This window comes from Limanda limanda, chromosome 11, assembly GCF_963576545.1.
Source record: "Limanda limanda chromosome 11, fLimLim1.1, whole genome shotgun sequence".
Classification (NCBI taxonomy): Eukaryota; Metazoa; Chordata; class Actinopteri; order Pleuronectiformes; family Pleuronectidae; genus Limanda; species Limanda limanda.
The window spans coordinates 9,295,718-9,316,693 of NC_083646.1; the positions used below are offsets into that span (position 1 = coordinate 9,295,718).

A 20,976-nucleotide genomic window follows, 5' to 3' on the forward strand; every position below is an offset into this window, starting at 1 on the left:
TTGACCCATGTTGTGCCTTAGAAGGGGTTTGCATAGCTTGTGTATTAAAGGGTTAAAGTGATTGTGTGGACACATTGTTCACGTCATTGTGGAACTGTTTTACAGCTCCAGGACTCCGTGTGGAAGTTACATCGTCAGACATCAAATCTGTTTTCAGGTCAAACAAAAACAGTTAAAGGTTCAGTGTTTAGGATCTAGTGACATCTAGTGGTGAAGTTGCATGTTGCAGCTAAATACCCCTCACCTAACCCTCCTCTTCCAAACATGAAAGAGAACCTGAGGTAACCTTCAGCTGTTATAGAAAGCCTATTCCAGAGAATGGTTCTTTATAAAAAAGAGGAAAAGTCATTTGTAAAAATCCACCCGTTAAAATCCTTGGCCTTGTGCTGCTGTTACTCAGTTATAACATCGAAACCGAATCAAACCTCCCCCAGGTTTACTCGAACATGACTTATTGCAGATGTTCTCTGTATTTTAATACATTTTGCAGATGTTTGCATCCCTTTATTTGATTAATTAGTAATTATTTAATTGATTTGAACTCTTCCGCAACAATTTCAGTGTAACACTGAATTAAAATGACTGACTCTATATGTTCTTTTTTAAATTAAGCTTAAGTGCGACATTAAGTTTGTTTTGGTATTTGTTGTGGTTGTATCACTGCATTAATGTCTATTGTGTCTCATCAACTCTTACTTGGTGATACTCTTGCCTTTGTTGTTTTTGTCTTTGTTATTTATAGTACAAGCCAGAAAAAGCTGTCAGAGGCATCAGGCCGAATAGGACTTGCTGGTTATTTAAACTGAGAAGTTCTTTAAGAGATCAATTTCACGTAGTACATCTGTAATTTCATTTTTTTGTCTCTGGAGTCAGCCTTTTTGAAGAACACATGGCTTGGTCCTCCTGTATAATCCACATTAAGCATCTGTGGTTGTGAACGGGTCATTTGCAGAACTGCAGCCATCTCTTCACATGTGAAGGGTTAAAGATTAATGAGAGAATAATGGTGGGAGGTGTGTCCAGCAGAAAAGGAACATTATTTGAAAGTCAATGTTTAAAACTTTATTGATTCAGATGCTCAAAGGCGGCACATTGTTCACAAATATACGTCAATGTTGGAGTTAGAACGATGGAAGAAAGGCAGCGGAGTACGATCAGAGGATCAGATTTAATAACTGCTCATGGTGCTCGTCAGCCAGTCGTTGAAGATGCAGACCTGTGAATGAGGAAGAATCAGAGTTAGATCAGTTCATCAGTGTCTCACGGTGGATTAGTAATCTCTCTCTTTGGAAAGTTACCTTGGCGTAGACACCAGGATTTCCCCTCTCAGCACATCCGTAGCCCCAGGACACAACACCCTGCAGCTCACCGTTGCACACGACGGGGCCACCGGAGTCACCCTGGGAGAGAGAAAATGAAAACAATTCCAAGATGAATTCAATGAAAAAAGTAACTGACATGCAGCCATGAAGGAAAAACATGTCTTCAGATTTCCTTCTTGTTACACACCTGGCAAGAGTCCTTTCCTCCCTCCAGGAAGCCAGCGCAGAACATGGCATCGGTGATCATGCCAGGGTAGGAGTTATCACAGTCCCTGAAAGACAGGATGGGGAGATCCAGGCACTGCAGCTTGTTACTGTCGGCTGCAGGATGGGAAACAAAGTATTAGAGAAAAGGGTTTTTAGAGTTATCTCATACAAATCAGGACCTCAGAGCAATTACTATGCAGATGTTACTCACTGGAGCTCATGGTGTCTCCCCATCCAGAGACGATGCACATGGTGCCAGCGGGGGCACAGCTGGTGGGCAGAGCCACAGCCTTCACGTTCTGGTTGAGGGTGGCGGGCTTGCTCAGCTTGATCAGCATGATGTCGTTGTTGATGTTGTAGGAGCTGTAGTTGGGGTGGCGGATGACACGGGCGGAGCTGATGAACTGCTCGGTTCCCTCATTGACCCTGAGGTTGTGCTCGCCCATACGCACCTCCACACGGCTGCACAGGAGAGAGAGGAGGGTTTTACATGTCAGTTTCATGATGCTGTTAAAAAACAATGATTCCTGCATGTAAAAACTTTGTCTTCATAGCATCAAGAGGTGACGTACGACTTGTAGCAGTGAGCAGCAGACACAACCCAGTTCTCGTTGACCAGGGAGCCTCCACAGAAGTGGTAGCCAGAGTTCAGAGACACCTGATGTGCCTGGGAATGAGGCGTGCACTCATACCCTCCGACGATCTTGTCGTCCTCCAAGGCAACTGAAAACACAAGAGAGACCAAAAGGTGAGAAACCAAGAGAATATTTCTCTTCAGTATATTTAAAACTTTACATGGAAGCAGAAAGACACAACTCACAAGCAGCTCCGATGAGCAGAACGAAGACAAGAGACCTCATGGTTGCTGTGGGATCCTGTTGATGAGAGAACTTCACCTGGAACCTGGTTTAAATAGAAAGGAAGCTCTGCCCTTTACCTGCTGGACACACCTCCCACCATTACTCTCCACCAATCAGGGTCCTGGAGTGAAATTTCTGCGTGTTGGAAAAGCAAATATTGTGTAAAGTGTGGGATGTTCTGTTGAGTCACACTCTATACATTAGATTGTATCATCTACAAAACCTTTTCACAGTCGTCCATGAAAGGAAAACATCTGTTTTATGAATTTAAACAATTCCAGTGAGTGGCCTTTGTTGTTAATGTCTTTGATATTTATATTACACGGGAGAAATCAATCCCAAAAGTATCAGGACATTTAGGACTTACTAGTCATCAAAACTGAGAAGTCATATAACAAATCATTTCTAGCGTAGTACATGTGTAATTTAATGCATTGGTGTTTATTGTCTCTGGAGTCAGCAGTTTTGAACGACACGTGGCTTGGTCCTCCTGTAAAATCCATATTCAGCAGCTGTGGTTGTGAACTGGACCATCTGCAGAGCTGCAGCCATGTCTTCACATGTCGAGGTTAAAGGTCACTGAATACAAACTGTGCTAAACATAGATGTACAGAGTGCTCTGCAGCAACATCACCTGGAGTATGAAGTTCAGGAAGAGTCACAGAATTGTTTCAACTATTTTTTGAAACACATGTTTTCCTTTCATGGACGACTCTGAAAAGGTTTTGTAGATGATACAATCTAATGTATAGAGTGTGACACAACAGACCATCCCAAACTTTACACAATATTTGCTTTTCCAACACGCAGAAATTTCACTCCAGGACCCTGATTGGTGGAGAGTAATGGTGGGAGGTGTGTCCAGCAGGTAAAGGGCAGAGCTTCCCTTCTATTTAAGCCAGGTTCCAGGTGAAGTTCTCTCATCAACAGGATCCCACAGCAACCATGAGGTCTCTTGTCTTCGTTCTGCTCATCGGAGCTGCTTGTGAGTTGTGTCTTTCTGCTGCCATCTAAAGTTTTAAATATTCTAAAAAGAAATATTCTCTTGAGTTCTAACATTTGATCTCTTGGGTGTTTTCAGTTGCCTTGGAGGATGACAAGATCGTCGGAGGGTATGAGTGCACACCTCATTCCCAGGCCCATCAGGTGTCTCTGAACTCTGGCTACCACTTCTGTGGAGGCTCCCTGGTCAACGAGAACTGGGTTGTGTCTGCTGCTCACTGCTACAAGTCGTACGTCACCTCTTGATGCTATGAAGACAAATTTTGACATGCAGGAATCAATGTTTTGAAACAGCATCATGAAATTTACATGTAAAACCTCCTCTCTCTCTCCTGTGCAGCCGTGTGGAGGTGCGTATGGGCGAGCACAACCTCAGGGTCAATGAGGGAACCGAGCAGTTCATCAGCTCCGCCCGTGTCATCCGCCACCCCAACTACAGCTCCTACAACATCAACAACGACATCATGCTGATCAAGCTGAGCAAGCCTGCCACCCTCAACCAGAACGTGAAGGCTGTGGCTCTGCCCACCAGCTGTGCCCCCGCTGGCACCATGTGCACCGTCTCTGGATGGGGCAACACCATGAGCTCCAGTGAGTAGCTTCTGCATTTTAATTGCCTTGAGGTCCAGATTTGTATGAGATAACTTTAATAACCCTTTTCTCTAATACTTTGTTTCCCATCCTGCAGCCGACAGTAACAAGCTGCAGTGCCTGGATCTCCCCATCCTGTCTTTCAGGGACTGTGATAACTCCTACCCTGGCATGATCACCGATGCCATGTTCTGCGCTGGATTCCTGGAGGGAGGAAAGGACTCTTGCCAGGTGTGTAACAAGAAGGAAACCTGCAGACATGTTTTTCCTACATCAGTGCATGTTAGTTGCATTGTTCATTGAAATCATCTTATAACTCTTTTTTAATTTTCTCTCTCCCAGGGTGACTCCGGTGGCCCCGTCGTGTGCAACGGTGAGCTGCAGGGTGTTGTGTCCTGGGGCTACGGATGTGCTGAGAGGGGAAATCCTGGTGTCTACGCCAAGGTAACTTTCCAAAGCGAAAGATATTTAATCCACAGTGAGACACTGATGAACTGATCTAACTCTGATTCTTCCTCATTCACAGGTCTGCCTCTTCAACGACTGGCTGACGAGCACCATGAGCAGTTATTAAATCTGATCCTGTGATCGTACTCCGCTGCCTTTCTTCCATCGTTCTAACTCCAACATTGATGTATATTTGTGAACAATGTGTCGCCTTTGAGCATCTGAATCAATAAAGTTTTAAACATTGACTTTCAAATATTGTTCCTGTTAATTTCTTTCCACATCATGGTGCACAATTTTTTTAAACGTACTGGGATTTTTCAACACGGTCTTAAACTGATCACGACTCCTCTGAAGTACAGTAAAAACTATAATTATCTTGAATCCACCATAACTGGTGTATGTTGACAAATAAAATGTTCAAGTTTCAAACTTTGTCAGTACATTACTATCTTAGAGAAATCGATCCAAGCAACAGTTTAGAAAGAAACACTAAATAAATATGTTGATCATAAGACTCAAGGTTTTTCCATCTAGACAGTCAGTATGTGAACAAAATTCTGGTTTAAATGATGATTTCATTTGAATTTCATCAGAATGACCTGAACAATTGTCAAACATTATGAAGTTTGCAAACAACCCATAAACAAGAGAGAATCAAATCAAATGAAGCCAATTTATATGGAGCAAACAACACCACAGCAGAGAAGCTACAAAGATAAATAGATCAACAAGAACATTCACAATACCAGAGCCAGTGAAAGTGTCCAACTGACATTGACTTTCATTGCAGGACCCATTCAAGGTCATGATGCCTGGATGATTTCAGCCTGTACAAAAACATATAGACCTGAACTAAAACACAGCAAAGAATCAAATTACAACAACATACACAGTTTTAAAATGTATTTTTATCACAGAACTGAGCAGAAGCCTTCAAAAAGAATCTCTGTAACACCACAAAATATTTGGTAGAATTTTGCAGTTGAGTAACTTTTTACATAAGAGTAACGTTTTTTTTCCCCCAATGAGCACTATTCGAAAGTTTTAATTGATGAGCAACACCAGGGGTGGGGCTCAATCGTTCTCTTTACACAAAGCACCCAATAAAAAGCAGGTATGGAGCAATCTTTGGCCTTTTATCCACCATAAGTCAAACATGAGAGTTATGGTGTCTGTGCTGCTCATAGGAGCTGTGTGTCAGTCTGGACCACTCAACGTTTAGAAGTCACGTCAGAATATACTTTCTTTGGGATAGGTTCTGCCAAGTAACAAATGTAGTCTGTCTAATGTGGCCTATGTTGTTAAACTGTGTATGTTGTTGCAGTTTTATTCTTTGTTGTGTTTGAGTTCAGTTCTATATGTTTTTGAACAGGCTGTAATCATCCAGGCATCATGACCATGACTCTGTCCTACAATGAAAGTCAATGTCAGTTCGAAACTTTCACTGGCTCTGGTATGTGAATGAAACTATATAGGTCTATATATATCCATACACCTGTATATAATGTGTAAATGATTTCTGACACTTTTTATCCTCTAATCATTATTAATACAACAGTTATTTTATTATGTTATTGTTGATCAATTTATCTTTGTAACTTCTCTGCTGTGGTGTTTTTTGCTCTGTATCAATTGGCTTCACTTGATTTGAGTCTCTAGTTAATGGGTTGTTTGCAAACTTCATTATGTTTGACAATGTTTCAGGTCTTCTTCCTGCTGAAATTCAATACAAAGCATAATTTAAACCACACTATAGACATTTTGGTCACATACTATGTAGATGGAAAAACCTTGAGTCTTGTTATCAACTTATGTATTTATTGTTTCATTCTAAACTGCTGCATGAATCAAACTGGCTTAGATAGTTATGTCATGACAAAGTTTGGGAGTTGAACATTTTATTTGTCAACAGAGAGTAGTTGTGGTGGATACAAAATAAACCTTGTTTATACAGAATTTCCTTGAATTGGTGACCAGTTTAATATCGTGTTGAAAAATCCCAGCACATTTTAAAATAGTGTGCACCATGATGTGGAAAGAAGCGAAATGGAACATTATTTGAAAGTCGATGTTTAGGACTTTATTGATTCAAATGCTCAAAGGCGGCACATTGTTCACAAATATACATCAATGTTGGAGTTAGAACGATGGCAGAAAGGCAGTGGAGTACGATCACAGGATCAGATTTAATAACTGCTCATGGTGCTCGTCAGCCAGTCGTTGAAGAGGCAGACCTGTGAATCAGGAAGAATCAGAGTTAGAACAGTTCATCAGTGTCTCACTGTGGATTAAATATCTCTCTCTGTGGAAAGTTACCTTGGCGTAGACACCAGGATTTCCCCTCTCAGCACATCCGTAGCCCCAGGACACAACACCCTGCAGCTCACCGTTGCACACGACGGGGCCACCGGAGTCACCCTGGGAGAGAGAAAATGAAAACAATTCCAAGATGAATTCAATGAAAAATGAAACTGACATGCAGCCATGAAGGAAAAACATGTCTTCAGATTTCCTTCTTGTTACACACCTGGCAAGAGTCCTTTCCTCCCTCCAGGAAGCCAGCGCAGAACATGGCATCGGTGATCATGCCAGGGTAGGAGTTATCACAGTCCTTGAAAGACAGGATTGGGAGATCCAGGCACTGCAGCTTGTTACTGTCGGCTGCAGGATGGGAAACAAAGTATTAGAGAAAAGGTTTTTTAAAGTTATCCCAAACAAATCTGGACCTCAGAGCAGTTTCTATGCAGATGTTACTCACTGGAGCTCATGGTGTCTCCCCATCCAGAGACGGTGCACATGGTGCCAGCGGGGGCACAGCTGGTGGGCAGAGCCACAGCCTTCACGTTCTGGTTGAGGGTGGCGGGCTTGCTCAGCTTGATCAGCATGATGTCGTTGTTGATGTTGTAGGAGCTGTAGTTGGGGTGGCGGATGACACGGGCGGAGCTGATGAACTGCTCGGTTCCCTCATTGACCCTGAGGTTGTGCTCGCCCATACGCACCTCCACACGGCTGCACAGGAGAGAGAGGAGGGTTTTACATGTGAATTTCATGATGCTTTTTAAAAGCAATGATTCTTGCATGTAAAAACGTTTTCTTCATAACATCAAGAGGTGACGTACGACTTGTAGCAGTGAGCAGCAGACACAACCCAGTTCTCGTTGACCAGGGAGCCTCCACAGAAGTGGTAGCCAGAGTTCAGAGACACCTGATGGGCCTGGGAATGAGGTGTGCACTCATACCCTCCGACGATCTTGTCGTCCTCCAAGGCAACTGAAAACACCAGAGAGACCAAAAGGTGAGAAACCAAGAAAATATTTCTCTTTAGAATATTTAAAACTTTAGATGGCAGCAGAAAGACACAACTCACAAGCAGCTCCGATGAGCAGAACGAAGACAAGAGACCTCATGGTTGCTGTGGGATCCTGTTGATGAGAGAACTTCACCTGGAACCTGGTTTAAATAGAAGGGAAGCTCTGCCCTTTACCTGCTGGACACACCTCCCACCATTATTATCCACCAATCATGGACCTGGACTGATAATTCTGTGTGTTGCATTGTGTACTCTCTACACTCCGTACATCTATATATAGCACATTATGTAGTTAGTAATCTTTAACCCTTCACATGTGAAGAGATGGCTGCAGTTCTGCAAATGGCCGGTTCACAACCACAGATGCTTAATGTGGATTATACAGGAGGACCAAACCATGTGTCGTTCAAAAAGGCTGACTCCAGAGACAAAAACATCGATGAATAAATTACAGATGTACTACTTGAAATTGCTCTCTTATATGACTTCTCAGTTTTGATAACCAGCAAGTCCTATATGGCCTGATGCCTCTGAGAACCTTTTCTGTGATGTAATATAAATAACAAAGACAAAAACAACAAAGGTCATCAACACCAGGCTCAATCGGTGGCTTTAAGCACTCAATAAAAAGTATGGAGCAATCTTTGGCTTTTTATCGACTATTAGTCAAACATGAGATCTCTGATGTCAGTGCAGATCGTAATAGCTGTGTATAAGTATGGACCACATATTCATCTGAATCAATAAAGTCTTAAACATCGACTTTCAAATAATGTTCCTTTTCATTTCTTTCCACATCATGGTGAACACTATTTTAAAATATGCTGGGATTTTTCACAAAGACCTTTAACTGTTCACGACTCCTCGGAAATACAGTAAAAACAATGTTTATCTTGGATCCACCATAACTACTGTATGATGACAAATAAAATGTTCAAGTTTCAAACTTTGTCATGACACAACTATCTTAGACAGTTTGATTCAATTAACAGTTTAGAATGAAACACTAAATAAATATGTTGATAATAAGACTCAATGTTTTTCCATCTAGATAAACAGTATGTGACACAAATGCTTATAACACTATAGTGTGGTTTAAATTATGCTTTCTAATGATTTTCATCAGAATGACCTGAAACATTGTCAAACATTATGAAGTTTGCAAACAACCCATTAACTAGAGACACTCAAATCAAGTGAAGCGAATTGATACGGAGAAAACAACACCACAGAAGAGAAGTTACAAAGATAAAGAGATCAACAAGAACATACACAATACCAGAGCCAGTGAAAGTGTCCTACTGACATTGACTTTCATTGCAGGTCAAGTCAAGGTCATGATGCCTGGATGATTTCAGCCTGTACAAAAACATATAGAACTGAACACAGCAAAGAATCAAATTACAACAACTACACAGTTTTAAACGGTATTTTTATCACATAACTGAGCAGAATACTACAAAAAGAGACTCAGTAAAAAAATGTTAATGGTACGATAAGAGTGAAAGTCTAATCCGTTTTATGTGGTCTTTGTAGTTTTTGTCTTTGATATTTATATTACATGAGCGAAATGAGTCTCAAAGCATCAGGTATTTTCAGACTTGCTTGTTATCTAAACTGAGAAGTTCTATAATACATGTGTTATTTCATGCATTGGTGTTTTTTGTCTCTGGAGTCAGCAGTTTTGAACGACACGTGGCTTGGTCCTCCTGTAAAATCCATATTCAGCAGCTGTGGTTGTGAACCGGACCATCTGCAGAGCTGCAGCCATGTCTTCACATGCTGAGGTTAAAGGTCACTGAAAACATACTGTGCTAAACATAGATGTACAGAGTGCTCTGCAGCAACATCACCTGGAGTATGAAGTTCAGGAAGAGTCACAGCATTGAACAACTTTTCATTACTTAGAGAATCGTTTCAAGTCATGAAAGACATGTTTTCCTATCCTACTCTGAAAATGTTTTGTAGATGATACAAACTAATGTATAGAGTGTGACACAACAGACCATCCCACATTTTACACAATATTTGCTTTTCCAACACGCAGAAATTTCACTCCAGGACCCTGATTGGTGGAGAGTAATGGTGGGAGGTGTGTCCAGCAGGTTAAGGGCAGAGCTTCCTTTCTATTTAAACCAGGTTCCAGGTGAAGTTCTCTCATCAACAGGATCCCACAGCAACCATGAGGTCTCTTGTCTTCGTTCTGCTCATCGGAGCTGCTTGTGAGTTGTGTCTTTCTGCTTCCATGTAAAGTTTTAAACATTCTGAAGAGAAATATTCTCTTGGTTTCTCACCTTTTGGTCTCTCTGGTGTTTTCAGTTGCCTTGGAGGACGACAAGATCGTCGGAGGGTATGAGTGCACGCCTCATTCCCAGGCCCATCAGGTGTCTCTGAACTCTGGCTACCACTTCTGTGGAGGCTCCCTGGTCAACGAGAACTGGGTTGTGTCTGCTGCTCACTGCTACAAGTCGTACGTCACCTCTTGATGCTATGAAGACAAAGTTTTTACATGCAGGAATCATTGTTTTTTAACAGCATCATGAAACTGACATGTAAAACCCTCCTCTCTCTCCTGTGCAGCCGTGTGGAGGTGCGTATGGGCGAGCACAACCTCAGGGTCAATGAGGGAACCGAGCAGTACATCAGCTCCGCCCGTGTCATCCGCCACCCCAACTACAGCTCTTACAACATCAACAACGACATCATGCTGATCAAGCTGAGCAAGCCTGCCACCCTCAACCAGAACGTGAAGGCTGTGGCTCTGCCCACCAGCTGTGCCCCCGCTGGCACCATGTGCACCGTCTCTGGATGGGGAGACACCATGAGCTCCAGTGAGTAGCTTCTGCATTTTAATTGCCTTGATGTCCAGATTTGTATGAGATAACTTTAATAACCCTTTTCTCTAATACTTTGTTTCCCATCCTGCAGCCGACAGTAACAAGCTGCAGTGCCTGGATCTCCCCATCCTGTCTTTCAGGGACTGTGATAACTCCTACCCTGGCATGATCACCGATGCCATGTTCTGCGCTGGATTCCTGGAGGGAGGAAAGGACTCTTGCCAGGTGTGTAACAAGAAGGAAACCTGCAGACATGTTTTTTCTACATCAGTGCATGTTAGTTGCATTGTTCATTGAAATCATCTTATAACTCTTTTTTAATTTTCTCTCTCCCAGGGTGACTCCGGTGGCCCCGTCGTGTGCAACGGTGAGCTGCAGGGTGTTGTGTCCTGGGGCTACGGATGTGCTGAGAGGGGAAATCCTGGTGTCTACGCCAAGGTAAATTTCCAAAGAGAGAGATATCGAATCCACAGTGAGACACTGATGAGCTGATCTAACTCTGATTCTTCCTCATTCACAGGTCTGCCTCTTCAACGACTGGCTGACGAGCACCATGAGCAGCTATTAAATCTGATCCTGTGATCGTACTCCGCTGCCTTTCTTCCATCGTTCTAACTCCAACATTGATGTATATTTTTGAACAATGTGCCGCCTTTGAGCATCTGAATCAATAAAGTTTTAAACATCGACTTTCAAATAATGTTCCTTTTCATTTCTTTCCAAATCATGGTGCACAATTTTTTTAAATGTGCTGGGATTTTTCAACACGGTCTTAAACTGATCACAACTCCTATGAAGTACATTAAAAACTATATTTATCTTGAATCCACCACATCTACTGTATGTTGACAAATAAAATGTTCAAGTTTCAAACTTTGTCAGGACCGAACGATCTCAGACAGTTTGATTCAAGTAACAGTTTAGAATGAAACAGTAAATAAATATGTTGATCATAAGACTCAAGATTTTTCCATCTAGTTTTCAGTATGTGACCAAAATGCTGGTTTAAATTATGCTTTCTATAGATTTTTATCACAATTACCTGAAACATTGTCAAACATTATGAAGTTTGCAAACAACCCATTAACTAGAGACTCAAATCAAGTGAAGCCAATTGATACGGAGCAAACAGCACCACAGCAGAGTAGTTACAAAGAAAAATACTTCAACAAGAACATACACAATACCAGAGCCAGTGAAAGTGTCCTACTGACATTGACTTTCATTGCAAGACCAAGTCAAGGTCATGATGCCTGGATGATTACAGCCTGTTCAAAACATATAGAACTGAACTCAAACACAGCAACAATTCAAACTACAACAACATACACAGTTTTAAACTGTATTTTTGTCACAGAAAAGAGCAGAATACTTCAAAAAGAATCTTTGTAAAACCACAAAATACCATTTGTAGAATTTTGAAATGCTAAGACAAGAGTAACGTTTTTTTTTCCCCCAATGAGTACTATTCAAAAGTTTTGATTAATGAGCAACACCAGGGGTGGGGCTCAATCAATGGCTTTAGATAAAACACCCAATAAAAAGCAAGTATGGAGCAATCTTTGGCCTTTTATCCACCATTAGTCAAACTTGAGAGCTCTGGTGTCTGTGCTGCTCGTAGGAGCTGTGTGTCAGTCTGAACCACTCAACGTTTAGAAGTAACGTCACAATATATTTTCTATGGCATAGGTTTCCTCTAGTAACAAGTGTAATCCATCTCATGTGGCTTATGTTGTTAAACTGTGTAGTTGTTGTAGTTGGATTCGTTGCTGTGTTTGAGTTCAGTTCTATATGTTTTTGAACAGGCTGTAATCATCCAGGCATCATGACCTTGACTCTGTCCTGCAATGTTGTGCAATCCCAGATGGATACTTTCTCATAGACCGACTCACTGGATCTGGTATAGTGAATGGAAATATATAGGTCTATATATATATATTAGTGCTGTCAGTTAAACGCGTTATTAACGGCGTTAACGCAAACCCATTTTAACGCCGTCAATTTTTTTAACGCGAGATTAACGCAGAGCTGCAGCTGCAGCTTCAGTATCTGTGTTCGCCTCCAGTCTGACCTGCTCTCGCTTTTTGTTTTAATATTTCGGCAACTAAAATATATATTTTTAAGCTATTGCAGCGTCCCCGCTTACACAGGACACGGAACTTCTTCGTGGTTTAGTGACTTTTATTATCCTCTACACGAACATATGCACTTCTCGCTCTTACTCCGTCACTCGCACAAATCAACAACACTTCACTTCCTCATTGACCCCCGATCCCCAAACAACCCCATCCTATTGGTCCAAACAGTCACATGTCCCACCCCGACCCCTTCACTGACCCTCAGGATATCAGAACGCTCCTTCAACACAGTGTTTTACTGAACATACGTCAAAACCAAACATAAACATAAACCCAGTCCGTTACACTATTAGGCTGCAGCTATATGTTTTTAATTTTTCAAAATAGGGTACTTCTTATTTCATACATTTTCCACAAATATGGGGAGGACTCAAATAGCCCTACAAAGTTCTGTGTTTAATTTATTTCAAAGTAGGCCAACACTTGCCTGTGTATTTTGTTTGTTTGTTATTTTGTTGCTTGTCTGTTTGAGTAGCTGGCTGAAAGCAAAGAATTAGTACGCTTACCTTTTATTGGTAACCTAACTGTTATGGTTCATTGTTTCTGAAATAAGAGGCCTGACTGCAATGTTTCGCAGCAAACTTGAAAAAAATAAAATAATAAGCCATGGTTTAACTGCACTATAGGCTGAGTCCTTGTTTACCTGAAATGTGCACTTTATAATTTTATTTTGTACCGCCCTGTTTGGCAATGTTGTTTTTCAATAAGATAAAACGTTTGCATAAAGCAAGTCAATCCACTTTTCCATGTTGATAAGAGCATTAAAACGAAAGTAAAATTATGGAAAAAAAAAATGAAGGGACATTTAGAATAGATAAAAATTAGCGATTAATCGCGACTTAACTATGACATAAATGCGATTAATCGCGATTAAATATTTTAATCGTTTGACAGCACTAATGGATTTGGTAAATGGATTTGTATTTATATAGCGCTTTTCTAGTCTGATGATGAACACTCAAAGCGCTTTACAGTACAGTTTCACATTCACACATTCATACAGTGCATCTACTTGCAGCACTTTGTTATTCTATGGGGGGCCATTCAGGGTTCAGCATCTTGCCAAAGGACACTTCGGCATGCAGATGGTTGCATCGAACCACCGACCTTTAGGTTGGAAGAAGACCACTCTACCTCTCAGCCACAGCCGCCCTCTATATACAGTCCCTGACAAAAGTCTTGTCGCTTGGGTACAAGTTGACCTTAAGTGCCCCTCAAATATATTTGTAATCAATTTTTTTTTACAAGAAATGGCTAATTTCAATCCCAACAGCTTTTGAAATAATGTTTTGGTGCCAAACGGAACTGCTGAAAAGCATTCTAACGTTCACAGCTTGGTAAAGCCCACTGAGTCAGTTTTTGCAAAGTCAAAAGTCTTGTCGCCTTGTCATATGATGCACCCAATCCTAGATTACAGCCTCACCTTTGATCAATAATTGATCAATCAATTAGTGGATGTGTATAAAAAGAACCCCAGCACACCAGACCGTCACATCAACTGCAACTTGACCTATGACAACATGCCTAAGATTCACCATGAGACCAAAGCATTGATTATCAAGAGGCTGAAGATCAGATCCACTGCTGAGGTGGCTGACACCTTCAATGTTTCTCAGCATCAAGTATACGGAATAAGAACAAGATTTGAAGAGACTGGAGATGTTTTTGACAAGCCCAGGTCCGGCAGACCCCGCAAGACAACTGCTCGGAAATCCAAGGACAGCCCCTTTTCCACTGCAGCAGAGCTCCACCAGGCCTGGTCACCTCAAGTCCCCGTGTCAACCAGGACAGTTTGTAGAATTCTGTCTCGAAATGGCCTTCATGGTCGAATCAGTGCCCAGAAACCAGCATGAAACAAAAGGCAATTAAAAAAACGTGTGGCCCACAGCCTGTTAAAAGGATGGACGCTGGAAAAGTGGCAGAAGGTGGATTTCTCAGATGAATCTCCAGTTGAATTACATCACAGCCGCCGCAAATATTGCAGGAGACCTACTGGAGCCCGCATGGATCCGAGATTCACCCAGAAAACAGTTAAGTTTGGTGGTGGAAAAATCATGGTCTGGGGTTACATCCAGTATAGGGGTGTGCGAGAGATTTGCAGGGTGGAAGGCAATATCAATAGCCTAAAATATCAAGAAGTAGTAGCTACCTCTTACATTCCCAACCATACAAGTGGTCAAATTTTGCAGCAGGATGGTGCTCCATCTCATACTTCCATCTCTACATCAAAGTTCCTCAAGGCAAAGAAGATCAAGTGCTCCAGGACTGGCCGGCCCAGTCACCAGACATGAACATCATTGAGCATGTCTGGGGTAGAATGAAAGAGGAAGCATGGAAGACGAAACCAAAGAATCTTGATGAACTCTTGGAGGCATGTAAGACTGCTTTCTTTGCTATTCCTGATGACTTCAATAAATTGTATGAATCATTGTCGAACCGCATGGATGCAGTCCTTCAAGCTCATGGAAGTCATACAAGATATTAAATATCGATCTCACAGCACCACTACTTATTTCACTGATGTTATGCAACATATTTTAGTATTTGAAGTAAATTATTTGTTAAATTTTCACATTACTCTCTGTAGGCGACAAAACTTTTGTCTTGCCAAAATCTGACCTTTCTGTGTTCATTAAATAATCAATCTTTCTTCAGTGAAGCAAATTTATTTTAGTATATTAAACATAATTTGGGAGGGTTTAAGCTTTCATTTGAGCCATTTCCAAAACCAATGGATAAATTAGAAGTCAGGTTATAGGCTGTTGTTTCTACAAAATGGATAAGTGACAAGACTTTTGTCAGGGACTGTATATATATTATGTGAAAATGATTCATTTAACTATCCAAAACACTTTTTTTAAAATATTGTGCACCATGATGTGGAATGAAATGAAAAGGAACATTATTTGAAGGTCGATGTTTAGGACTTTATTGATTCACATGTTCAAAGACAGCATATTGTTCAAACATATACATCAATGTTGGAGTTAGAACGATGGAAGAAAGGCAGCGGAGTATGATCACAGGATCAGATTTAATAACTGCTCATGGTGCTCGTCAGCCAGTCGTTGAAGAGGCAGACCTGTGAATGAGGAAGAATCAGAGTTAGATCAGTTCATCAGTGTCTCACTGTGGATTCAATATCTCTCTCTTTGGAAAGTTACCTTGGCGTAGACACCAGGATTTCCCCTCTCAGCACATCCGTAGCCCCAGGACACAACACCCTGCAGCTCACCGTTGCACACGACGGGGCCACCGGAGTCACCCTGGGAGAGAGAAAATTAAAAAAGAGTTATAAGATGATTTCAATGAACAATGCAACTAACATGCACTGATGTAGGAAAAACATGTCTGCAGGTTTCCTTCTTGTTACACACCTGGCAAGAGTCCTTTCCTCCCTCCAGGAATCCAGCGCAGAACATGGCATCGGTGATCATGCCAGGGTAGGAGTTATCACAGTCCCTGAAAGACAGGATGGGGAGATCCAGGCACTGCAGCTTGTTACTGTCGGCTGCAGGATGGGAAACAAAGTATTAGAGAAAAGGGTTATTAAAGTTATCTCATACAAATCTGGACCTCAAGGCAATTAAAATGCAGAAGCTACTCACTGGAGCTCATGGTGTTGCCCCATCCAGAGACGGTGCACATGGTGCCAGCGGGGGCACAGCTGGTGGGCAGAGCCACAGCCTTCACGTTCTGGTTGAGGGTGGCAGGCTTGCTCAGCTTGATCAGCATGATGTCGTTGTTGATGTTGTAGGAGCTGTAGTTGGGGTGGCGGATGACACGGGCGGAGCTGATGAACTGCTCGGTTCCCTCATTGACCCTGAGGTTGTGCTCGCCCATACGCACCTCCACACGGCTGCACAGGAGAGAGAGAGGAGGTTTTACATGTAAATTTCATGATGCTGTTTCAAAACATTGATTCCTGCATGTCAAAATTTGTCTTCATAGCATCAAGAGGTGACGTACGACTTGTAGCAGTGAGCAGCAGACACAACCCAGTTCTCGTTGACCAGGGAGCCTCCACAGAAGTGGTAGCCAGAGTTCAGAGACACCTGATGGGCCTGGGAATGAGGTGTGCACTCATACCCTCCAACGATCTTGTCGTCCTCCAAGGCAACTGAAAACACCCAAGAAAACAAAAGGTCAGAAACCAAGAGAATATTTCTTTTTAGAATATATAAAACTTTACATGGAAGCAGAAAGACACAACTCACAAGCAGCTCCGATGAGCAGAACGAAGACAAGAGACCTCATGGTTGCTGTGGGATCCTGTTGATGAGAGAACTTCACCTGGAACCTGGTTTAAATAGAAATGAAGCTCTGCCCTTTACCTGCTGGACACACCTCCAACCATTACTCTCCACCAATCAGGGTCCTGGACTGATAATTCTGTGTGTTGCATTGTGTACTCTCTACACTCCGTACATCTATATATAGCACATTATGTAGTTAGTAATCTTTAACCGTGAAGTGATGGCTGCAGCTCTGCAAATGACCGGTTTACAACCACAGATGCATAATGTGGATTATACAGGAGGACCAAGCCATGTGTTGTTCAAAAATGCCTACTAGAGAGACATAAACATCAATGAATGAAATTACAGATGTACTACGTGAAATTGATCTCTTGTAGTACTTCTCAGTTTAGATAACCAGCAAGTCCTATATGGCCTGATGCCCTTGAGAACCTTTTCTGTCATGTAATATAAATAACTAAGACAAAAACAACAAAGGTCATCAACACCAGGCTTAAACGGTGACTTTAAGCATTCAATAAAAAGTATGGAGCAATCTTTGGCTTTTTATCGACCATTAGTCGAACATGAGAGTTCTGGTGTCAGTGCAGATCGTAATAGCTGTGTATAAGTATGGACCACATATTCATCTGAATCAATGAAGTCTTAAACATCGACTTTCAAATAATGTTCCTTTTCATTTCTTTCCACATCATGGTTAACACTATTTTAAAATATGCTGGGATTTTTCACAAAGACCTTTAACTGTTCACGACTCCTCGGAAATACAGTAAAAACTACATGTATCATGGATCCACCACAACTACTGTATGATGACAAATAAAATGTTCAAGTTTCAAACTTTGTCATGACATAACTATCTTAGACAGTTTGATTCAAGTAACAGTTTAGAATGAAACACTAAATAAATATGTTGATAATAAGACTCAAGGTTTTTCCATCTAGATAAACAGTATGTTACACAAATGCTTATAACACTATACTGTGGTTTAAATTATGCTTTGTATTGATTTTCACCAGTATGACCTGAAACATTGTCAAACATAATGAATTTTTCAAACAACCCATTAACTAGAGAGACTCAAATCAAGTGAAGCCAATTGATACAGAGCAAACAACACCACATAAGAGAAGTTACAAAGTTAATAGATCAACAAAAACATTCATAATACCAGAGCCAGTGAAAGTATCCTACTGACATTGACTTTCATTGCAGGACCAAGTCATGGTCATGATGCCTTGATGATTACAGCCTGTACAAAAACATATAGAACTGAACTCAAACACAGCAACGAATCAAATTACAACATCTACACGGTTTTATACTGTATTTTTATCACAGAACTGAGCATAATACTTCAAAAAGAGACACAGTAAAAAAAATGTTAATGGTACGATAAGAGTGAACGTTTCGTTTTCCCGATGAGCACTATTCAAAGGTTTTGATTGGTCAAACATGAGTGCTCTGGTGTCTGTGCTGCTCGTAGGAGCTGGACCACTCAACGTTTAGTCGTTATGTCACAATATACTTTCTATGGGATAGGTTCTGTCTTGTAACAAGTCTAATCCGTCTTATGTGGTCTTTGTTGTTTTTGTCTTTGATATTTATATTACATGAGAGAAATGAGACGCAAAGCATCAGGTAATTTCAGACTTGCTTGTTATAGAAGTCCTATAACAAATCATTTCTAGCGTAGTACCTGTGTAATTTCATGCATTGGTGTTTTTTGACTCTGGCGTCAGCAGATTTGAACGACACTGGCTTGGTCCTCCTGTAAAATCCATATTCAGCAGCTGTGGTTGTGAACCGGACCATCTGCAGAGCTGCAGCCATGTCTTCACATGCCGAGGTTAAAGGTCACTGAATACATACTGTGCTAAACATAGATGTACAGAGTGCTCTGCAGCAACATCACCTGGAGTATGAAGTTCAGGAAGAGTCACAGAATTGAACAACTTTTCATTACTTAGAGAATTATTTAAAATCACATAATACACATGTTTTCCTTTCATGGACGACTCTGAAAAGCTTTTGTACAAGATACAATCTAATGTATAGAGTGTGACACAACAGACCATCCCACATTTTATGCAATATTTGCTTTTCCAACACGCAGAAATTTCACTCCAGGACCCTGATTGGTGGCGAGTATTGGTTGGAGGTGTGTCCAGCAGGTAAAGGGCAGAGCTTCCTTTCTATTTAAACCAGGTTCCAGGTGAAGTTCTCTCATCAACAGGATCCCACAGCAACCATGAGGTCTCTTGTCTTTGTTCTGCTCATCGGAGCTGCTTGTGAGTTGTGTCTTTCTGCTTCAATGTAAAGTTTAAAATATTCTGAAAAGAAATGTTCTCTTGGTTTCTGACCTTTTGTTCTCTCTGGTGTTTTCAGTTGCCTTGGAGGACGACAAGATCGTCGGAGGGTATGAGTGCACACCTCATTCCCAGGCCCATCAGGTGTCTCTGAACTCTGGCTACCACTTCTGTGGAGGCTCCCTGGTCAACGAGAACTGGGTTGTGTCTGCTGCTCACTGCTACAAGTCGTACGTCACCTCTTGATGCTATGAAGACACATTTTTACATGCAGGAATCAATGTTTTTTAACAGCATCATGAAATTTACATGTAAAACCCTCCTCTCTCTCCTGTGCAGCCGTGTGGAGGTGCGTATGGGCGAGCACAACCTCAGGGTCAATGAGGGAACCGAGCAGTTCATCAGCTCCGCCCGTGTCATCCGCCACCCCAACTACAGCTCCTACAACATCAACAACGACATCATGCTGATCAAGCTGAGCAAGCCTGCCACCCTCAACCAGAACGTGAAGGCTGTGGCTCTGCCCACCAGCTGTGCCCCCGCTGGCACCATGTGCATCGTCTCTGGATGGGGAGACACCATGAGCTCCAGTGAGTAACATCTGCATTTTAACTGCTCTGAGGTCCAGATTTGTATGAGACAACTTTTAAAAAACCTTTTCTCTAATACTTTGTTTCCCATCCTGCAGCCGACAGTAACAAGCTGCAGTGCCTGGATCTCCCCATCCTGTCTTTCAGGGACTGTGATAACTCCTACCCTGGCATGATCACCGATGCCATGTTCTGCGCTGGATACCTGGAGGGAGGAAAGGACTCTTGCCAGGTGTGTAACAAGAAGGGAACCTGCAGACATGTTTTTTCTACATCAGTGCATGTCAGTTGCATTTTTCATTGAAATCATCCCTGAATTGTTTTAATTTTCTATCTCCCAGGGTGACTCCGGTGGCCCCGTCGTGTGCAACGGTGAGCTGCAGGGTGTTGTGTCCTGGGGCTACGGATGTGCTGAGAGGGGAAATCCTGGTGTCTACGCCAAGGTAACTTTCCAAAGAAAGAGATATTTAATCCACAGTGAGACACTGATGAACTGATCTAACTCTGATTCTTCCTCATTCACAGGTCTGCCTCTTCAACGACTGGCTGACGAGCACCATGAGCAGCTATTAAATCTGATCCTGTGATTGTACTCCACTGCCTTTCTTCCATCGTTCTAACTCCAACATTGATGTATATTTGTGAACAATGTGCAGCCTTTGAGCATATGAATCAATAAAGTCCTAAACATCGACTTTCAAATAATGTTCCTTTTCTTTTCTTTCCACATCATGGTGCACAATATTTTAAAATGTACTGGGATTTTTCAACAATATCTTAAACTGTTCACGACATCAAGAAAAATTCGGTAAAAACAATATTAATCTTGAATCCACCACAACTACTGTATGTTGACAAATAAAATGTTCAAATCACAAACTTTGTGACTTGAACATAACTCTCTTAGACAGTTTGATTCAAGTAACAGTTTAGAATGAAACACTTAATACATAAGGTGATAATAAGACTCAAGGTTTTTTCATCTAGATAAACGTTATGTCACACAATTGCTTATAACACTATAGTGTGGTTTAAATTATGCTTTTCTATTGATTTTCATCAGAATGACCTGAAACATTGTCGAACATTATGAAGTTTGC

At 41.6% G+C, this 20,976-nt stretch overlaps 6 protein-coding genes across 17 annotated transcripts; 3 read left to right on the top strand and 3 right to left on the bottom strand.

The window, feature by feature from the left end:
* Positions 1-1,168: 1,168 nt before the first annotated feature.
* LOC133014390 (trypsin-1-like) lies at positions 1,169-2,407 on the bottom strand. Of its 3 annotated transcripts, none has more exons than XM_061081623.1 (6): positions 2,350-2,407; positions 2,102-2,252; positions 1,741-1,991; positions 1,510-1,643; positions 1,299-1,400; positions 1,169-1,216 (listed from the first exon to the last, which is right to left on the bottom strand). In XM_061081623.1, exons 1-6 carry the CDS (start codon positions 2,387-2,389, stop codon positions 1,169-1,171), a joined length of 726 nt encoding a protein of 241 aa, XP_060937606.1. In that variant the 5' UTR covers positions 2,390-2,407. The 3 variants fall into 3 exon arrangements, with proteins under 3 accessions (XP_060937606.1, XP_060937604.1, XP_060937605.1); XM_061081621.1 differs by having other exon boundaries at positions 1,510-1,636; positions 1,737-1,991; positions 2,350-2,397; XM_061081622.1 differs by having other exon boundaries at positions 2,341-2,389.
* Positions 2,408-3,316: 909 nt separating this feature from the next.
* On the top strand, positions 3,317-4,556 carry LOC133014383 (trypsin-1). Of its 3 annotated transcripts, none has more exons than XM_061081604.1 (6): positions 3,317-3,374; positions 3,471-3,621; positions 3,732-3,982; positions 4,080-4,213; positions 4,325-4,426; positions 4,509-4,556. In XM_061081604.1, the coding sequence occupies exons 1-6, from the start codon at positions 3,335-3,337 to the stop codon at positions 4,554-4,556; spliced, it is 726 nt and encodes a 241-aa protein (XP_060937587.1). In that variant the 5' UTR covers positions 3,317-3,334. The 3 variants fall into 3 exon arrangements, with proteins under 3 accessions (XP_060937587.1, XP_060937585.1, XP_060937586.1); XM_061081602.1 differs by having other exon boundaries at positions 3,331-3,374; positions 3,732-3,986; positions 4,087-4,213; XM_061081603.1 differs by having other exon boundaries at positions 3,335-3,383.
* A 2,062-nt stretch (positions 4,557-6,618) lies between these two features.
* LOC133014385 (trypsin-1-like) lies at positions 6,619-7,857 on the bottom strand. Of its 3 annotated transcripts, none has more exons than XM_061081611.1 (6): positions 7,800-7,857; positions 7,552-7,702; positions 7,191-7,441; positions 6,960-7,093; positions 6,749-6,850; positions 6,619-6,666 (listed from the first exon to the last, which is right to left on the bottom strand). In XM_061081611.1, the coding sequence occupies exons 1-6, from the start codon at positions 7,837-7,839 to the stop codon at positions 6,619-6,621; spliced, it is 726 nt and encodes a 241-aa protein (XP_060937594.1). In that variant the 5' UTR covers positions 7,840-7,857. The 3 variants fall into 3 exon arrangements, with proteins under 3 accessions (XP_060937594.1, XP_060937592.1, XP_060937593.1); XM_061081609.1 differs by having other exon boundaries at positions 6,960-7,086; positions 7,187-7,441; positions 7,800-7,844; XM_061081610.1 differs by having other exon boundaries at positions 7,791-7,839.
* A 2,049-nt stretch (positions 7,858-9,906) lies between these two features.
* On the top strand, positions 9,907-11,147 carry LOC133014384 (trypsin-1-like). 3 transcript variants are annotated; one of them, XM_061081608.1, is made up of 6 exons: positions 9,907-9,964; positions 10,062-10,212; positions 10,323-10,573; positions 10,671-10,804; positions 10,916-11,017; positions 11,100-11,147. In XM_061081608.1, the coding sequence occupies exons 1-6, from the start codon at positions 9,925-9,927 to the stop codon at positions 11,145-11,147; spliced, it is 726 nt and encodes a 241-aa protein (XP_060937591.1). In that variant the 5' UTR covers positions 9,907-9,924. The 3 variants fall into 3 exon arrangements, with proteins under 3 accessions (XP_060937591.1, XP_060937589.1, XP_060937590.1); XM_061081606.1 differs by having other exon boundaries at positions 9,917-9,964; positions 10,323-10,577; positions 10,678-10,804; XM_061081607.1 differs by having other exon boundaries at positions 9,925-9,973.
* A 4,604-nt stretch (positions 11,148-15,751) lies between these two features.
* LOC133014388 (trypsin-1) lies at positions 15,752-16,992 on the bottom strand. 3 transcript variants are annotated; one of them, XM_061081617.1, is made up of 6 exons: positions 16,935-16,992; positions 16,687-16,837; positions 16,326-16,576; positions 16,095-16,228; positions 15,882-15,983; positions 15,752-15,799 (listed from the first exon to the last, which is right to left on the bottom strand). In XM_061081617.1, exons 1-6 carry the CDS (start codon positions 16,972-16,974, stop codon positions 15,752-15,754), a joined length of 726 nt encoding a protein of 241 aa, XP_060937600.1. In that variant the 5' UTR covers positions 16,975-16,992. The 3 variants fall into 3 exon arrangements, with proteins under 3 accessions (XP_060937600.1, XP_060937599.1, XP_060937598.1); XM_061081616.1 differs by having other exon boundaries at positions 16,095-16,221; positions 16,322-16,576; positions 16,935-16,974; XM_061081615.1 differs by having other exon boundaries at positions 16,926-16,974.
* Positions 16,993-19,210: 2,218 nt separating this feature from the next.
* Positions 19,211-20,449, top strand: LOC133014389 (trypsin-1-like). Of its 2 annotated transcripts, none has more exons than XM_061081620.1 (6): positions 19,211-19,268; positions 19,366-19,516; positions 19,626-19,876; positions 19,975-20,108; positions 20,218-20,319; positions 20,402-20,449. In XM_061081620.1, exons 1-6 carry the CDS (start codon positions 19,229-19,231, stop codon positions 20,447-20,449), a joined length of 726 nt encoding a protein of 241 aa, XP_060937603.1. In that variant the 5' UTR covers positions 19,211-19,228. The 2 variants fall into 2 exon arrangements, with proteins under 2 accessions (XP_060937603.1, XP_060937601.1); XM_061081618.1 differs by having other exon boundaries at positions 19,229-19,268; positions 19,626-19,880; positions 19,982-20,108.
* The last annotated feature ends 527 nt before the right edge of the window (positions 20,450-20,976 follow it).

Bases quoted from the DNA above. Each gene is read 5' to 3' on its own strand.
- LOC133014383 (XM_061081603.1), top strand. From the start codon at position 3,335: ATGAGGTCTCTTGTCTTCGTTCTGCTCATCGGAGCTGCTTGTGAGTTG. The intron at 4,214-4,324 runs GTGTGTAACAAG...TCTCTCTCCCAG, and splicing joins GAGGAAAGGACTCTTGCCAG to GGTGACTCCGGTGGCCCCGT. The intron at 4,427-4,508 runs GTAACTTTCCAA...CCTCATTCACAG, and splicing joins ATCCTGGTGTCTACGCCAAG to GTCTGCCTCTTCAACGACTG.
- LOC133014390 (XM_061081622.1), bottom strand. From the start codon at position 2,389: ATGAGGTCTCTTGTCTTCGTTCTGCTCATCGGAGCTGCTTGTGAGTTG. The intron at 1,992-2,101 runs GTACGTCACCTC...TCTCCTGTGCAG, and splicing joins GCTGCTCACTGCTACAAGTC to CCGTGTGGAGGTGCGTATGG. The intron at 1,644-1,740 runs GTGAGTAACATC...CCCATCCTGCAG, and splicing joins GGGAGACACCATGAGCTCCA to CCGACAGTAACAAGCTGCAG.
- LOC133014384 (XM_061081607.1), top strand. From the start codon at position 9,925: ATGAGGTCTCTTGTCTTCGTTCTGCTCATCGGAGCTGCTTGTGAGTTG. The intron at 9,974-10,061 runs GTCTTTCTGCTT...TGGTGTTTTCAG, and splicing joins CGGAGCTGCTTGTGAGTTGT to TTGCCTTGGAGGACGACAAG. The intron at 10,574-10,670 runs GTGAGTAGCTTC...CCCATCCTGCAG, and splicing joins GGGAGACACCATGAGCTCCA to CCGACAGTAACAAGCTGCAG.
- LOC133014385 (XM_061081610.1), bottom strand. From the start codon at position 7,839: ATGAGGTCTCTTGTCTTCGTTCTGCTCATCGGAGCTGCTTGTGAGTTG. The intron at 6,851-6,959 runs GTGTGTAACAAG...TCTCTCTCCCAG, and splicing joins GAGGAAAGGACTCTTGCCAG to GGTGACTCCGGTGGCCCCGT. The intron at 6,667-6,748 runs GTAACTTTCCAC...CCTGATTCACAG, and splicing joins ATCCTGGTGTCTACGCCAAG to GTCTGCCTCTTCAACGACTG.
- LOC133014389 (XM_061081620.1), top strand. From the start codon at position 19,229: ATGAGGTCTCTTGTCTTTGTTCTGCTCATCGGAGCTGCTT. The intron at 19,269-19,365 runs GTGAGTTGTGTC...TGGTGTTTTCAG, and splicing joins TCTGCTCATCGGAGCTGCTT to TTGCCTTGGAGGACGACAAG. The intron at 19,877-19,974 runs GTGAGTAACATC...CCCATCCTGCAG, and splicing joins GGGAGACACCATGAGCTCCA to CCGACAGTAACAAGCTGCAG.
- LOC133014388 (XM_061081615.1), bottom strand. From the start codon at position 16,974: ATGAGGTCTCTTGTCTTCGTTCTGCTCATCGGAGCTGCTTGTGAGTTG. The intron at 16,229-16,325 runs GTGAGTAGCTTC...CCCATCCTGCAG, and splicing joins GGGCAACACCATGAGCTCCA to CCGACAGTAACAAGCTGCAG. The intron at 15,800-15,881 runs GTAACTTTCCAA...CCTCATTCACAG, and splicing joins ATCCTGGTGTCTACGCCAAG to GTCTGCCTCTTCAACGACTG.